Below are 17,531 nucleotides of genomic sequence, written 5' to 3' on the forward strand. Positions count from 1 at the left end.
GATTGAAGTTGGTCCATAAATCTGAACAAAGTGACCTTTAATGTTTCTCTGCAAGAACAGACAGAAACAGAGAGGGTGCTGATTCTTCGAAGAAGATGAAACTCTGAGTTTCTCTGACAGACAAATCAGTGTTTCTGAGCATGTTTTACTGTTTTTGGAGCTCCGAGGCTTCAGGAAACCTTTAAAAATATTTTAGAAACAAGCGTCTTTGGACCTTCATCCTGGGACATGCCTCCCTCCTGCGCTCGCCCTTCTTCCCCGTCCTCTTTTCACTTTCTGTCTACCTGTTTTTCTGCCTGCCTTTCCTGCTTCTGGATGCATTGTCCACCAGGTGGAAGGCGGTGCGCAGGTACAAGCTGCAGCCTCAGAGCTCCGTCAGCTGGTCCCCGGTGTGGCTCTGACGCTCTACAACCACCTGGTCTTCATCTTCCCGCTCACCGTGCTCCACTGGTACCTGAGGCCGGTCCACCTGCCTTTGGAGGCCCCACCTCTTTTGCGCCAGCTGGCTCAGGTGCTCATGTGCCTGCTGCTCTTTGACTTCCAGAGCTTCCCTTTCTGTACCTGCTGCACCAAGTGCTTTGGCTCTACCGCACCTTGAGTCCCAGTGATGACGATGATGACGATAAAGTGCTTAGGTGACTGTCATTGTGATTTGGTGTTAAATGAATTAAAGTAAATTGAATTAAACTAAATATTTTATTTTCACTCCAATAAATGTATGTTCAGATAGAAAGCTGTGAGAGAAGGATGAGCTGTTAACACTGTGTGGGCATTAACTTGATGTTGCTTCATAACGAACATTGCAGCTGTGTTGCATTCATATTTAACAGATGTGCAGGATAGGAAGCAGCTGGCTTTAAGGACAGGATTCACTGAAGCTGGATGGATGAAAGTGAAGTGAGGGATGGAGAAAGTGCTCCATCAGAAAAGCTAAAAGAATATCAGCAAAAACTATTTGCGGCTTTAAAACCAAAATTTACAGTCAGATAGAAAGACAGACAGATGAGGAACCAAATTTCAGGGTCACTTCATGAAAAGCTTTAAAAGTCACAGAAAAATATCTACCAATGAATTTGCTGGATAAAAATAAACAGGCTCTGGACTGTGTGGGGTGTGATTCAGAGTGATCGTCACCGATTCCAGGGAATCAGACCCGCATAAAAATGCTGCTGTTACACTGGGGCCGTGCCGGCTCCCAGTGGGTCCCCCCTGGCGCTGGGGGGGCCTCTGCTGTCCCGGCCGCGCCACCGGGTGGGGTCCCCTCAATTTTAACTGCACCCTATACACCTCATTCACTCACAAACATTAACACATACACTTACAAGTTGGGGAGGAGGAGGGGTGGATGGGTCATCTCACACCCCGATTTCTTCCTCATTGGTAAGTACGTTCCATGACACAGACACAAACATGACACAGACACAAACACCCACTCAACCACAACTCAACAAAATTGTTGGTGTACGTAACATGCTTTGTTAGTTTTGTTTTTCACACACAAATTTATTTTTGCAAGTATTGATAGTATTTTTTAATGTTAAAGTGATGAACTATTTGATTAATTTACTTGTGCTCTTTCCTCTTTTTTTTTCTTTCTATTCTCCTTTTTTTGCTCCCTTTCTCTCTCCCTTTTTCTTTTCTTTATTTTCCTTTTCTTCAGCCTGTCAGCTCTGGCTGTTACATTGTATGTTAAAATAACTCAGATAAATAAAATAAAGGGTTAAAACATCAACAAGAAGAGCCTATTGAGAACCTATAGAGCTCATCTTGAAATAGCAAATATGTTTGGCACAACAACACATTCAGATCACAGCTCTGCTTGCAAGATCTACCAGCTGCTGTTATTATTACTGGACTTCTCTGATTAGATACGTGTGTGTGTGTGTGTGTGTGTGTGTGAGTGAGCTGTGAGTGTTTCCCAGCACAATGAGGAATCACAGCAGCTCAGTCACTGATGATGATGATGACAGGCTGTGTTTTTTGGGAAGCAGGTCACATTCTTGGAAAAGGTGCAGCTCTTGCAGAGGAACCCCATCAGTCTGGTGTGTAATATGAAGGAAGCTGAGAATCATCTGAAACCTGAATCCAAACATGCGAGCTCCTTCAAACAGAACATTTCACTAAGCTCATGATCAATGCTGGCTGAACCTCAGACTTAGGGCCATATAATAAGAATATCTGAGCTGATATAGCTGAGAGCTGACCATAGTGCGCATGTGCGAGTCGAGCGTTTTCAAATCACCCCGGTTTCAAGTGTTTACACGAAAACGCAAGCCGGTGCGTTTCTGAAACGCTCCACTCTGGACCCCGTTTCTGAAACACATCGTTTTCACTCTGTTGTCGTGTAAACAGAAGGGCGAAACGCATCAAAACGACACCGTTGTCGTGTAAACGCAAGGCCGAAACGCATCAAAATGACACCGTTTCAAAATGAAAACGGTCTTGTGTAAACGGCACCTTGGTCTTTCGGAGTTAACTTCAATAGCTACTTCCTCCAAACCATCAGCATGTTTATTAGATCCCATTCCTACTAGACTGTTCAAAGAAGTCTTTCCAATTGTTGATGCTTCTATCTTAAAAATGAGGTATTAAAGGTACTGCACTGCAGTGGTTTGAATCATATTTATCTAATAGACTCCAATTTGTTCATGTAAATTGAGAGTCTTCTTCATACACTAAGGTTAATTATGGAGTTCCGCAGGGTTACGTGCTAGGACCAATTTTATTTACATTATACATGCTTCCCTTAGGCAGTATTATTAGAAAGCATTGCATCAATTTTCATTGTTATGCAGATGATACTCAGCTTTACCTATCAATGAAGCCAGATGACGCACATCAATTAATTAAACTGCAGGAATGTCTTAAGACATTAAGGCCTGGATGACCTCTAATTTCCTGCTTCTAAATTCAGATAAAACTGAAATTCTTGTACTCGGCCCCACAAATCTTAGAAACGTGGTGTCAAACCAGATACTTACTCTGGATGGCATTACTTTGGCCTCCAGTAACACTGTGAGAAATCTTGGAGTCATTTTTGACCAGGATTTGTCCTTCAATGCACATATTAAACAAATACCGTATTTTTCGGACTATACGTCGCTCCGGAGTATAGGTCGCACCAGCCAAAAAATGCATAATAAAGAAGAAAAAAACATATATAGGTCGCACTGGACTATAAGTCGCACTTTTTTTTGGGGGGGGGGGTTGAGGGTTGATAGAATCCGAGACCCAGAGCAGAAATTCCATCTTGAACGGCAATTTAAAATAATAATGGATTAAAGAACAGGACGAACACGGTTACACCTACGTTATGCTAACGTAGCACATTCAGCTACATGACGCACAACGAACACGTGTTCGGTATTGTAACGTTGTAAACACACTTCCAAAGTCGGCGATATTCACAACAAAGGTCGTCTTTATTAACAGAAAAACGGCTGCTGTAGGCCACAGCCACGCCAACCACAACTACAACAGCGGAACAGCAACACACACACAGGCAAGCTCTCGGTCTTTTTCTCTCTCTCCATGCTGCCTTCACGAACCTCCCGAACAGTCCGAAATCCCACAACATCAACACGCTCTCTAACTAAGAGAATCGCTACAGTATGTTAACGTAACATTAAGTTATTCCGATAACCATAGCATAAAGAACATACTAACAAGTTAACCAAACCATCAATCCATTGAATTCTTCATCCTCGGTGTCACTTCTAAACAATTCCGTACACTCCGTAGACGAAGCGCCGCTTCCTCTTCTGTGTCGCGTTAGTCAGACTCGTCGTCAGCTGCAGTTCCAATTATTCCAGCCTTTCTGAATCCCAACAGGATGGTTTGTCACTGAAGCCCATGTTTTCTTGATCCATCCAATGACTTCCAGGAAAGTTGGGTGGCGCATTCTCCCAGTTGCCGTTAAGCTGTGCTCTCCATCCATCATCCACTGCGCCCACAGGTTACGCAAGACTGCCTTGAAGCTGCAGTTCACGGAGATGTCAAGTGGCTGGAGTATTTTGGTTCATGTGTTATAAATGTCACTTATACGTCGCTCCGGAGTATAGGTCGCACCCCCAGCCAAACTATGAAAAAAAGTGCGACTTATACTCCGGAAAATACGGTATGTAGGACCGCTTTTTTTGCATTTTGCATTTCTCTCAAAGATTCTTGAAAGAGTAGTTGTAAAACCGCTAACTGATCATCTGCAGAGGAACGGTTTATTTGAAGAGTTTCAGTCAGGTTACAGAATTCATCACAGTACAGAAATAGCATTAGTGAAAGTTACAAATGATCTTCTTACAGCCTCTGACAGTGGACACTATATAAATAAAATTGAATTGAATTGAACTGAATCGCTGTGGATTCATCATTATCTCTTTGTTTCCCAGGGCTGAGAATATTTTCCTGCAGTGCTTGCAGAAGTTTCCAGAGTTTGAGGAAAGTCTTTGTCAGACTTTCCATCAGCGCTACGCTGACTTTCATCTCTATCACAAAAAAAATGAAGTTGAAGCCATCGCCCACTACACCAAGGTGAGTTTCAGGGCCCAAAATTCTGTTTGGTCCTCACCCACCATCCCTAGAGAAAATGATGGTGATAGACAGGTGACACATCAGAGGGCAAATCAAAAATACCACACTGAAAAAAAAAAAATTAACTTACATTTAATTTAAATTAACTTACATTTTTAACTTTATTTTTGCAGAATTTTCTGGTAAATTTTACAGATTTGTCCTGTTATTTGTAAATATGTGAAATATCAATAAAATTACAAAAATAGAATCTGTTAAATAAACTCAGTATCATTTAATATAATTTTACATATGACTTTTTTAATAGTTTATGATGTTAAAAATATCAAAATATTTTTGTAATTACTTTATATTTGACAATATAAAAATGTTATTAAGGAATGAAAGAGTTAAATCTGGAACATTCTGCAACCAATCAGATTTCACATTTTAATTTTTATGGATTTATATTTATCTCAAAATAGTATGCCATCTGCATTAAAGGTACTGCACTGCAGCGATTTGAATCATATTCCAGTTCATGTAAATGGGGGGAGGGGGGTTCTACGCTAGGACCAATTCTATTTAAACTACACATGTTTCCCTTGTGCAATATTATTAGAAAGCATTGCATACATTTTCATTGTTATGCAGGTGATATCCAGCTTAATCTGTTATTGAAGCCAGATGACACAGCAGTTAATTAAACTGCAGGAATGTCTTAAAGATATAAAGGCCTGGATACCTTAATGTCCTGATAAAACTGAAGCTATTGTACTTGGCCCTACAAACCTTAAAAACATGGTGTTTAACCAGATACTTACTCTGGATGGCATTACCTTGGCCTCCAGTAACATTGTGAGAAGTTTGTCACCCAGGCCTTGCTCATAGGGGGTCGTCTGATTGTTGGGTTTTCTTTGCGTTTCTTATTGTAGGGTCTTTACCTTACAATATAAGGCACCTTGAAGCAACTGGAGCTGTGATTTGGTGATATATAAATACATTTGAAGTGAATTATCAAGTATGTTTCATGACAAAGATGCAGATATTCACACTCTCTTAGATACACGCACACACATAACACAACAAGATTGTTGGTTTGTGTATCCCTTTTGCTTTTGGTTTTGTTTTGTTCAGGTGCTGTAAAAAAAAAGAACATTCATTTGGACTGATCTGGATTTATCTTCATGATATTGTCTCCTGCTTTTTTTCCCTTTGTAGGGGCTGCTGGTAGCACTAAAAACAGAAGCGAGGAGACTGTGCAGTAAGGTGAGCACTACAGATTAAGCAAAGGTTACGTGTTACATAAATTCACTTAGTGTTGACACCAAGACCCATAAGGCATGATCAATTTCCTGCATCTAAATTCAGATAAAACTGAAGCTATTGTACTCAGCCCCATGGTGTCTAACCAGATACTTACTCCAGATGGCCTCTATCTTGGCCTCCAGTAACACTGTGAGAAATCTTGTAGTCATTTTTGACCAGGATATGTCCTTCAATGCACATATTAAACAAATATGTAGGACCGCTTTTTTGTATTTGCGCATTATTTCTAAAATTAGAAACATTCTTTCTCAGAGTGATGCTGAAAAGCTAATTCATGCATTTATTACTTCTAGGCTGAACTATTGTAATTTGTTATTATCTGACAGTGACTAGAAAGCATATTTCTCCCATATTGGCTTCTCTTCATTGGCTCCCTGTTAAATCTGTTAAAGCTTATATTTAGGGCTTGATCAGGTGACTCTGAACCATTCCTTAGTTATGCTGCTATAGGCCGAGGCTGCTGGGGCGGGGGGTCCAATGATACACTAAGTGTTTCTTTTTTATTTACCTCTTTTACTCTTTTGATACTCCACTCTACATTTAATAATGTAGTATGGTAGCGTATAAAACACTACAAGGTGACCATTGTGATTTGGCACTATATACACTGAATTTAATTGACTTGAATGAATCACAGTCCTGGTCAAAGGGAATCAGAGCAGTCTGGCCTAAAAATATGTCTTTCATTTTGAACACAGAAATTAATCTTCATTTGTTCCTCCATATTGTCTCTGCAGAGACTGAAGCAAATCGCTGAGAGACGTCTGTCAAAGAACCGGGATGATGGCGAGGCTCACGCTTTGCTGGGTCAGGTGGCCAAAGCTGAGGGCAACAAGAAGAAAGCTGCAGAGTTTTATGAGAAAGCTCTGGACTGTGACGTGGACAATGCAGAGTACCTGTCTGCGCTGTGTGAGCTGCGCATGGAGCTGCAGTGACGAGAACATCAACCTTTGAGACTTTTATGACTTTTAAGACTTATATTCATCACTGTAGCACTTGTGATTTTATCAGAAAAATTATTATTTAGTTAGAACAGAAATTCTGCAGGGTCAGGGTTAAGAAAACTTTAGTGAACACTAGTGATGTGTGCTTCTGTGTCGAGGCTTCGAAGCATGTATCGAGGAATTGAGGGAGACTTTTGTGAAGCGCGTATCGAGGCTTCTGTTGGTGACGTTCGAAGCCTCGCAAGCCGGCCGTACCACATGACTGATTCAGGAAATGATTTGCGGGTTCGGCGTGCGATTCGAAATCTGAGGGGCAGCGAAACGCGATGGATCCCCCCTCACAGTGTGTGGTATTGGGGACTATTGCATGTTGGTTTGCAGTCTGTTTGAGCTGTTTCTTTTTTGGTGATGGAACCAGCCAGAAAGAGGAGATTTTCCCTGTCTGGGAACATTTTGAGCTGATCTCTCCTGATAAGGTGTGCGCATAGTAATAAATTATGACCCCAGCTTCCCCTGTGAAAGGGTATTTTCTAAAGCGGGCAAAGTCATTTCCAACAAAAGAAACCAGCTGAAGCCCAGCACTGTGGCAAAGCTGTTATTTCTAAATAAAAGCAAATAAATAACACAGTGGTGAGCACAGTTACAAACCAAGTAACACAATCCCATTCACATCACAACTCTCCCCAATTTATTTCCACTTTCCCTCTTGACCCCAGCATTGTATCATAAAGACAGACACCATATTAGTTAGTTCAGTATTTATTTATTAGCATCACAAAAATCATTTATTCTGTTCAGAGCTTCACGCACCAAAGCCTTGGTGTAATTATAATCAGTCTGCCTGTTTTACATTGACTGCCCTCTTGATGGCGCAGTAGAGTGTTTTATTTAGAGTTTTATTCTACTTAGCAACACGGTGCAGTGACATGTAGCCACCCTCCTTAGACAGAGATGTACACGTTTTGGCAAAACCTTCAAGGATAAGATAAATGTATTTTTCTCGGAGACCGGGAAGGCCATAAATAAAATAAACATATCTCCCAAAGACCGTGAAGTCAACCTGGAGTCCATTGGTCCACTATCCGTCTGCTCTCTATCTAATTTAATTATTTATTTAATTGCCTATTATTTGCTTCAGCCACTACTTATTGATTTCTTTATATAACGCTTTATACAACACGTTTGCATTTACCCATTCTGCCTGATTGTTGGGTTCTCTCTGGATTATTGTCCGGTCTTTACCTTTACCTTACAATATAAAGCACCTCGAGGCGACTGTTGCTGTGATTTGGTGCCATATTAATAAAATTGAATTGAACTGTTCAGGTGTATCCAGGCCTCCTGATGCACGTATATCTCAGAATACATCATGACTCTGATTTACAGCTGATTGTTAAACAGTTTGTTTGCTCCAAATGGCGGAACAGTGTTCGGGATACAGGATATTAAGTTAGGAACTGTGATGGTAGCGTCATTCACATGGACATGATTAAATAAAGTTAAAAGACGTTGAAGGAGAAGTGACTCGTCTGCAGCTCAGTGAGACTCAGACAGGACGTCCCTCACTTTTTACTCAGTTTTTAACAGCAGAGTCACAAAAACATTCATTTTAAGGTTCCGACTGTAGAATCTCTCAGTGTTACTGTGAGCTTCACAGTTTCGTCATCATCACAGACTTCTGTCACTTTGATGATGACGGTGGTTTTTCTGGCTGCATTGAAATGAAACACCAACCTATCTCACCTGAGGACAGTCTGCAGGTTTCCTCTGCACCTGCTGACACATCATCTCAGTCTGAGGACACCTCCAAGGCACCACCCACCACAGGTACAAGGTAACAAGTAGCTGAACTTCTACTGCCATGACCTGCTATTAAGTATGATTTGGTGGTACTGACAAAATGCAGGCAGCCAAGCTGGAGGTGACAGAGCTGAAGATGTTCAGATTATCACTGGAAGTGACCAGGATGGGCAAGATCAGAAATGAGGACATCAGAGGGACAGCTCAGAGTCAGAGCGGCTGAGATGGTTTTGGCATGTGCAGAGGAAGGAGGGTGGATATAATGGAGCTGCAGACAGGAGAAAAAGAGGAAGACCTCAGAGGAGATTCATGGATGTAGTGAAGGAGAACATGCAGAGGGTTGGTGTGACAGAGGAGGATGCAGGGATAGGGTGAAATGGAGGCAGATGATCTGCTGTAGAGCCCCCCTAAAGGGAGCAGCCAAAAGAAGAAGGACAGATTGAAGTTGGTCCATAAATCTGAACAAAGTGACCTTTAATGTTTCTCTGCAAGAACAGACAGAAACAGAGAGGGTGCTGATTCTTCGAAGAAGATGAAACTCTGAGTTTCTCTGACAGACAAATCAGTGTTTCTGAGCATGTTTTACTGTTTTTGGAGCTCCGAGGCTTCAGGAAACCTTTAAAAATATTTTAGAAACAAGCGTCTTTGGACCTTCATCCTGGGACATGCCTCCCTCCTGCGCTCGCCCTTCTTCCCCGTCCTCTTTTCACTTTCTGTCTACCTGTTTTTCTGCCTGCCTTTCCTGCTTCTGGATGCATTGTCCACCAGGTGGAAGGCGGTGCGCAGGTACAAGCTGCAGCCTCAGAGCTCCGTCAGCTGGTCCCCGGTGTGGCTCTGACGCTCTACAACCACCTGGTCTTCATCTTCCCGCTCACCGTGCTCCACTGGTACCTGAGGCCGGTCCACCTGCCTTTGGAGGCCCCACCTCTTTTGCGCCAGCTGGCTCAGGTGCTCATGTGCCTGCTGCTCTTTGACTTCCAGAGCTTCCCTTTCTGTACCTGCTGCACCAAGTGCTTTGGCTCTACCACACCTTGAGTCCCAGTGATGACGATGATGATGAACAAGTGCTTAGGTGACTGTCATTGTGATTTGGTGCTAAATGAATTAAAGTAAATTGAATTAAACTAAATATTTTATTTTCACTCCAATAAATGTATGTTCAGATAGAAAGCTGTGAGAGAAGGATGAGCTGTTAACACTGTGTGGGCATTAACTTGATGTTGCTTCATAACGAACATTGCAGCTGTGTTGCATTCATATTTAACAGATGTGCAGGATAGGAAGCAGCTGGCTTTAAGGACAGGATTCACTGAAGCTGGATGGATGAAAGTGAAGTGAGGGATGGAGAAAGTGCTCCATCAGAAAAGCTAAAAGAATATCAGCAAAAACTATTTGCGGCTTTAAAACCAAAATTTACAGTCAGATAGAAAGACAGACAGATGAGGAACCAAATTTCAGGGTCACTTCATGAAAAGCTTTAAAAGTCACAGAAAAATATCTACCAATGAATTTGCTGGATAAAAATAAACAGGCTCTGGACTGTGTGGGGTGTGATTCAGAGTGATCGTCACCGATTCCAGGGAATCAGACCCGCATAAAAATGCTGCTGTTACACTGGGGCCGTGCCGGCTCCCAGTGGGTCCCCCCTGGCGCTGGGGGGGCCTCTGCTGTCCCGGCCGCGCCACCGGGTGGGGTCCCCTCAATTTTAACTGCACCCTATACACCTCATTCACTCACAAACATTAACACATACACTTACAAGTTGGGGAGGAGGAGGGGTGGATGGGTCATCTCACACCCCGATTTCTTCCTCATTGGTAAGTACGTTCCATGACACAGACACAAACATGACACAGACACAAACACCCACTCAACCACAACTCAACAAAATTGTTGGTGTATGTAACATGCTTTGTTAGTTTTGTTTTTCACACACAAATTTATTTTTGCAAGTATTGATAGTATTTTTTAATGTTAAAGTGATGAACTATTTGATTAATTTACTTGTGCTCTTTCCTCTTTTTTTTTCTTTCTATTCTCCTTTTTTTGCTCTCTTTCTCTCTCCCTTTTTCTTTTCTTTATTTTCCTTTTCTTCAGCCTGTCAGCTCTGGCTGTTACATTGTATGTTAAAAATAACTCAGATAAATAAAATAAAGGGTTAAAACATCAACAAGAAGAGCCTATTGAGAACCTATAGAGCTCATCTTGAAATAGCAAATATGTTTGGCACAACAACACATTCAGATCACAGCTCTGCTTGCAAGATCTACCAGCTGCTGTTATTATTACTGGACTTCTCTGATTAGATACGTATGTGTGTGTGTGTGTGTGTGTGTGTGAGTGAGCTGTGAGTGTTTCCCAGCACAATGAGGAATCACAGCAGCTCAGTCACTGATGATGATGATGACAGGCTGTGTTTTTTGGGAAGCAGGTCACATTCTTGGAAAAGGTGCAGCTCTTGCAGAGGAACCCCATCAGTCTGGTGTGTAATATGAAGGAAGCTGAGAATCATCTGAAACCTGAATCCAAACATGCGAGCTCCTTCAAACAGAACATTTCACTAAGCTCACGATCACTGCTGGCTGAACCTCAGACTTAGGGCCATATAATAAGAATATCTGAGCTGAGAGGTGAAAGTGAAAAACAAAGTATGGACAACAATGAGGAGCACGTGCAGCACAATCTGTGGACGGCATTTGTGGATGGATGAGGCAGGACTGAACTGTATATTAAAAATGGATAAGTGTATATGATGGCATATTATAAAAAGCAATACTTTTGGATATATGTAGTTAAATAATTATAAATCTATAATGTATAAAGATGTATATATTATTATAACAAGGTATTGTGTGTTAAGCAACTCGGAGGTGTGAGTCTGATGAGCACTCGGTGAGTCAGAGGCAGCACTGTGGGAAACAGCCTGCCCTCCTTGGATTTCTGTCATCAGCCACAAACACACACACACAAACACACAACAGCGACAGCAGCAGCCCTCACGTTCTCATGAAGTTCACTTTAGAATAGAATAGAATAGAACAGAATAGAATACCTTTATCCTCATACAGAGTGAGATTGGATTGATTTATCAGTGAAACATCTCCAAACAGACTGAGCGAAGAAGTTCAGATTATCATCTGCACCAACACGTCTCAGAGAGTCTAATGATCTGCAGATACGACAGGATTCATGATCACTGCATATAATTTATGATGGCCACAGATCATATCTAGAGGCTGAGAGAAGTTTCATTTTTACACTCAGATTAAAGGTGCACAAAGATAATTCAGCTCTAAGACAGATTATTGGAAATCACAGGAAATATTTCAGGATTTAAAAAACACAATAACAAATGTTAAAAATAAAGTTTCAGTATGTCAGGTGATAATTTTAGGATGATAATCCTGTTTTCAGTTTGTGTCAGTTTTTAGCTTTAGGTTTTCTTCTTGTGATGTGCCGGCAGTCATGTTAAAGTCGCCCTCCCGAGGCGTTTTATCAGATGTGAAGTGGGTTTTTGGAGAGAAGCAGCTTCTATCAGGTGATCAGATCTCTGAGATCAGACTGTCAAACTGCCATCTGAGGCTTCATCTGTTTCCCCAGAGAGAGGAAACACGAGCTCATACAAGGAGAAAATCTCAGCCCCAGTTTCCACAGTTTGTGGTTCTTCTGTTTTTCTGCTTCTTTCTGTTTACTTTGAGCTACTTTGATAAATCTGCAAAAGAAGGAAAAACCGAAGAGATTCTGTGGAAACAAGAGATTCAGATTTTATAATCTGAAAGGAAATGGCGTCTCTGAGTTTCCACTCTCTGACACTCTCCCCTATGGGTAATTTTTCTCCATGAAGCCCCACCAGCTTCATGTGGGCGAGCAGTCTCTGATGGGGGTTTCTGCTCACTGAACATCAGCTTGTTCTGACTGTAACTGATTTCATAACACATAACTCATTTTCATCAAATGGCTTCAAGTAAGGCGTGAAGCAAATAAATGAACCATCAGCAGGCATTTTAGAGGTCTGACCTCACAGCTCAGTTGTTCTCCATTTAAAGTGTGGATGGAGGAGTCATATTCTCGGAGTATAGGACTTCTCTCAGATCAACAGGGACAGTGAAATGAATAAGCCTAATAATATATTTTAGTCACTATTACAACTACAGTAGTTATTTATTAGCTTCTTAAAGCAGCGGTTACAGTACTGTGTAATAGTCTTAAGCCACCTCCCATTTCTTTATATTTTGCTAGGTAAGTGAAAGATAATTGCAGTGAATTACTGAAATGTGCAAACATAGATGGAGGTACAGTATACAAAAGAGAGTTTGTTCAGTTCTAATGAGCTTGAAAGTATTTGGTATGACCTCCTTTATCCTTCAGCACAGCCTGAACTCTCCGAGGCAGCTTTCTGTCATTTCTTTCAGGAATAGTTCTCCAGGCTTTTGAAGGACATTCAAAGCTCTTCTTTGGATGTTTCTGGCTTTTGTTCAGTTCTCTTCTAAACTGATCCCATACTGCTGCAGCAGTGTTGAGGTCCGAGCTCTGGGGAGGCCAATCCATGACTGATCAGGGTTCACAGTTCAGTGGTATCGAAGGATCGGACCACTGCTAATTCTGGTGATAGCGAACCGGTAAAATCCTCAGCACAGCACTGGTTGATCAGCTGCTGGCTCGAACCCTGTTGATCCTGCTCCACTGTGTGATTTTTCTATCCAGGGATGCTTTGACTGCTTTGGCAGTGTGTTTGGGATCACTGTCAACCTGAAAAATGAAGCTGTTGCCAATCAGATATTTCCCAAATGTATTCCATGGTGGATCAAAACATTATGGTACTTCTCTGCATACGTCAGGCCATCCATTTTGATAAGCCTCTCCCCACAAAAGTCACACAACCTCTGCTGTGTTTTATACATCATTTTAATTTCAAATTCAGATTCCTAACTCCATCAGACCTGTTTCACTGAGAACAGAAATTGAGCAGACCTCAGCCTAATTTCCTTCTTAGGGCACCAGTTCAGCTCAGTGGGTGAGCAGGTGCCCATTAGCCTGAAAGGCAGCAGCCCAGGTTCAAATCCACCTTCCTTTCTAATCTTCACTGCTTCACTTCTCCTGCTGATACTTTTACACATGTCACTTCTTTTATCCTCCACTTGTCCAGTTTCCTCAAATCTTTGTTTTCTCGGATCTTTTAAGGTCATTCTGCACACCGTGTCGAGATGCCAACTCTTTGGCTAAAAGCTCTTTGAGAACGTCCATGTTAGTTTGTTTCATACCCATGAAACTGTGTTATCTTTGGCATTTTTCATATTTTTGACTAAAAGAAATTTGTGAACAGATGATGTGAGAAGCTGCTAGTAACAAAGAACCTGAGGATTTATTTTTTTTATTTTTGCTAAGATGCCTGTTATGAGTAGAGCCTTGAGTGAGTAAAAAAGTAGCCAATGTCCAAAGAAAGACTTCAGCAAGCTGGAGAGCTGTTGGTCAATATCACTTTAAAACAGCAAAACAAAATCTGGCACCTTGGAAGCAAAATATAAAGAAATGAGGTGTGACTTTTGCACAGTACTGTAGTTACTCATTTTGCTGAGAATGTCTTCACACAATAATTATATTAGCAAGGCACGCTAATAAAACAGTGACCTCTGGGTGCAAACATGTGGGTTAGCATAACTAACTGTTGCACAGGTACAGGTAAACTCAGGAAACCTTTCTCTCATCTCTCTGGCTCAGTGCAAAAAAAAAAGCCTTAGAGATTTAACTAAGATTCATTATTTTAAACAAAAAACTAAATTAAAACTCTCAGGCTTCTCTTCCTGTGTCCTCTTTCCCCTCCCCTCACCCCCAAACCAGTCGCAGCTCCCTGAGCTTGGTTCTGCTGGAGGTTTCCTCCTGTGCCGGGAACCGACCACTGGACGAAGCAATCTGAGAAGGCCAAGTCTAAACCACGGCTCTCTCCACCTGTTTTTTGAATTGATAGTGCTTGTAGATAGTGCGTGCGGTATAAAATTGTTATGTGTAGCTGGAGACTTCACTCTTCTGGGGAGGGGAGCACAGGCAGCTGAGTGGGAAGTCCTGTAGTCTCCTTGAAACAAGAGCCCACATGTACATGTGATATCTTCTGATTCTTTAATATATTAAATGTTTTAATTTTTACTTAAAGTGTTTTAGGTGCCTTCCTTCACAAATAAAAAACATGCACTGACAGCAACTGTTGTTGTGATTTGTATTTTAGTTAGCTTTGTGAGCAGGTAAGTTGAGTTACTTTCTTTTTCAGAAGTGTAGTTTATATTAAGTTTTTGTTTTCACGTGCAGTATCAACTATGATCACCTCCCCATAAAACATTAGTTAAATGGCTTAAATGGACCCTCATACAAGTGTGATTGTAACCAGCTTTCAATCTCCCGTTCCTCTCTCATCCAATCAGATCCCACGATACTCAAACTTCCACACTCTGAAACTTTTTTCCACCACTTTGATACAGTTTGTTAGCTTGTGAGGAGCTGATTGTATTTTTACTGGATTGAATATTAAAAATGTTGGCATTGCTCAAGAAACTTTCAAATGTGTGACTTGAGCATGAAACTGGGGCATTTCTTACATTGTTTTCCTCAGTATTTTGACATGTATTTATGTCAGTTTGAGTTTTTTAATAAGTTGGCATTTATTTAACTAATTATTTATTGTAACTGATTAAAGTTTTGTTTTCTAAAATCCTATGAAATCTTTGTCTTTTTTTTTTTTGTCAGTTTTGTGGCTGAATGGATTTCCACATCAATTATAGTGCAAATATTTCACCGTATGTTTGATCTGAACGTTTTATTTTTTAGACATAAAGAGAGAGAAGAGTTGTGTTTGTTTCTCTTCATAAACTTTATTTTAGCTTCATTTCACCTTCATTCCACAAAGTTTCACTTCACAGCAGAAAAACACACTTTTCACTTTTCAGTCCCATTTTCTGTTTCCCTCCAACACCACACGTCTCTTTCAGCTCTCCACAGCGCTTCCTCACCAGCTTCACTCAGCACTTTCTCCATCTCTCACTTCACTTCCATCATCCAGCTTCAGTGAGTCCTGTCCTTAAAGCCAGCTGCTCCATATCCAGCACATCTGTTCAATACGAAATGTGTGACTCTGAACCCAAATGCAACACAGTTAATGTCTTCACAGTATTAACAGCTTATCCATCTTTCACAGCTCAATTTGGTCTGTTTTTACATCACAGAGAAAGGAAAGTTCAGGAGTTTGTTTTACCTGTTATAAATCGAAAAGCCTTCATAAATAAAACATGAATAAATAAATTAAATAGACTGTGAGTAGAAAATGTCTTCAGATCAGTAACTTTGTTTTCATCAGTCCATGAGATGACCCCCTCAGAGTCCTGCTTTCAGCTCATTGGCTCAAAGTCCTGCTTTCAGCTCATTGGCTCAAAGTCCTTTATGAACCATGCTGGCGGCTCAGTCCTGCATCTGAAGCGTCCCGGCCAGGCGGTCCCAATGGGTGAAGTACGGCGCATAGTTGCACTTGGACTTGAGGTGGTGCAGGTCATGGTGGCGGGCCCCACCGTACAGCCCAAGTGGCACCAGGCGGTGCGTGGCCCACGGCAGGTCGTAGCCGCAGTGATCCTCCACCGACAGCCAGATGTTGACCACGAAGAAGGTGAGCTCAGTGAGTGGGTGGCAGCCCAGCAGGAGGGGATTGGAGGCGGCGAACAGGCCCAGGCTGAGGGTCTCCCAGGCGCCCGAGTATTCGGCGGTGAGGGCGGAGGTGGAGGTGTAAGTGTGGTGAACCTGCAGGAGGAACAAAAGAAGCAACATGAGGTGGAGGAAGAGCAAATATTTCAAATATTCACCTGAACATAAATTTATTGGAGTGAAACAAAAATCTTAAGTTTAACTCAATTTAGTTTTATTTATATAGCACAAAATCACAAAAACAGTCACCTCAAGCACTTTATACTGTAAGGTACAGACCATCATCACCATCATCACACCATCAGTGGGACTCACCTTGTGGAAGGTGCGGTAGAGCCAGGGCACTTTGTGGTGCAGCAGGTGCCAGGTGAAGCTCTGGAAGTCAAAGAGCAGCAAGCACACAAGCACCTGAGCCAGCAGGCGCGGAAGAGGCGGGGCGTCCTCAGGCAGGTGGACCGGCCTCAGGTACCAGTGCAGCACGGTGAGCGGGAAGATGAAGACCACATGGTTGTAGAGTGTCAGAGCCAGGCAGCTTCGCACCGAAGACCAGCTGACGGAGCTCTGTGGCTGTAGCTTGTACCTGCATACTGCCTTCCACCTGGTGGAAAGCATGTCCAAAAGCAGGAAAGGCAGGCAGAAAAACAGGTAAACGGACAGTGAGAAGAGGACGGGGAAGAAGGGCGAGTGCAGGAGGGAGACGTGTCCCAGGATGAAGGTCCAAACAGGCTGCAGCAGCATCGGGTCTTCAGTCATTGAACTGTTGTGGGAGAAGTTTGGTCTCAGTCTCAGAGACAGAGCTGTACTGCTCTTTCACAATCACAGCCTCCGTTTATGAAGTAAGTCCTGGCCATGCCCCCCTCAGCACCTCTGAAGCCAACCCTACAGTCCTTATAAGGACGCTTCCTGCTGCCTGAGGAAATCGAAAGTGCATACCCACTCTCAGCCTTTCATCAGCTACTCTGACGTGTTGTTATTCTGAACGCGCACACACACAGAGTATGCCCACACTCACACACACAGCAGAGTCCTGTAGAAAAAAACTTTATTTTTATTTTTAATCTTTCATTTTTTTTAAAGTTTCAAAATGTTTGAAGAGTTTTTAAAAAGTTTAAATGCTTCTAAGATGTTTTTAAAGGTTTCCTGAAGGTCGGAGCTCCTCAAACAGTAAAAAAATGCTCAGCGATTTTTTTGAGCTGTAAAGAGAAAATTAGTTTCCACTTTGAGAGAATCAGCGCTCTGATCAGTTTGACGTGACGCCTCCAGGCTCAGATT

The 17,531-nt window shown here is 42.0% G+C and overlaps 1 protein-coding gene and 1 long non-coding RNA gene across 2 annotated transcripts; one reads left to right on the forward strand and one right to left on the reverse strand.

The window, feature by feature from the left end:
• The first annotated feature begins 4,239 nt into the window (after positions 1-4,239).
• Positions 4,240-8,099, forward strand: LOC115798737 (uncharacterized). Its single transcript, XR_004021498.1, has 3 exons — positions 4,240-4,527; positions 5,728-5,775; positions 6,573-8,099. It is a non-coding gene; the product is annotated as an uncharacterized LOC115798737 (long non-coding RNA).
• Positions 8,100-15,428: 7,329 nt separating this feature from the next.
• ch25h (cholesterol 25-hydroxylase) lies at positions 15,429-17,053 on the reverse strand. The gene is made up of 2 exons (XM_030755146.1): positions 16,575-17,053; positions 15,429-16,355 (listed from the first exon to the last, which is right to left on the reverse strand). The coding sequence occupies exons 1-2, from the start codon at positions 17,010-17,012 to the stop codon at positions 16,023-16,025; spliced, it is 771 nt and encodes a 256-aa protein (XP_030611006.1). The 5' UTR covers positions 17,013-17,053; the 3' UTR covers positions 15,429-16,022.
• Between the last annotated feature and the right edge of the window lie 478 nt (positions 17,054-17,531).

This window comes from Archocentrus centrarchus, chromosome 19, assembly GCF_007364275.1.
Source record: "Archocentrus centrarchus isolate MPI-CPG fArcCen1 chromosome 19, fArcCen1, whole genome shotgun sequence".
Classification (NCBI taxonomy): Eukaryota; Metazoa; Chordata; class Actinopteri; order Cichliformes; family Cichlidae; genus Archocentrus; species Archocentrus centrarchus.

Coding starts and splice junctions, on each gene's coding strand:
- ch25h (XM_030755146.1), bottom strand. CDS start 17,012: ATGACTGAAGACCCGATGCTGCTGCAGCCTGTTTGGACCTTCATCCTG. Junction 16,356..16,574: donor TCTACCGCACCTTCCACAAG/GTGAGTCCCACT, acceptor TTCCTCCTGCAG/GTTCACCACACTTACACCTC.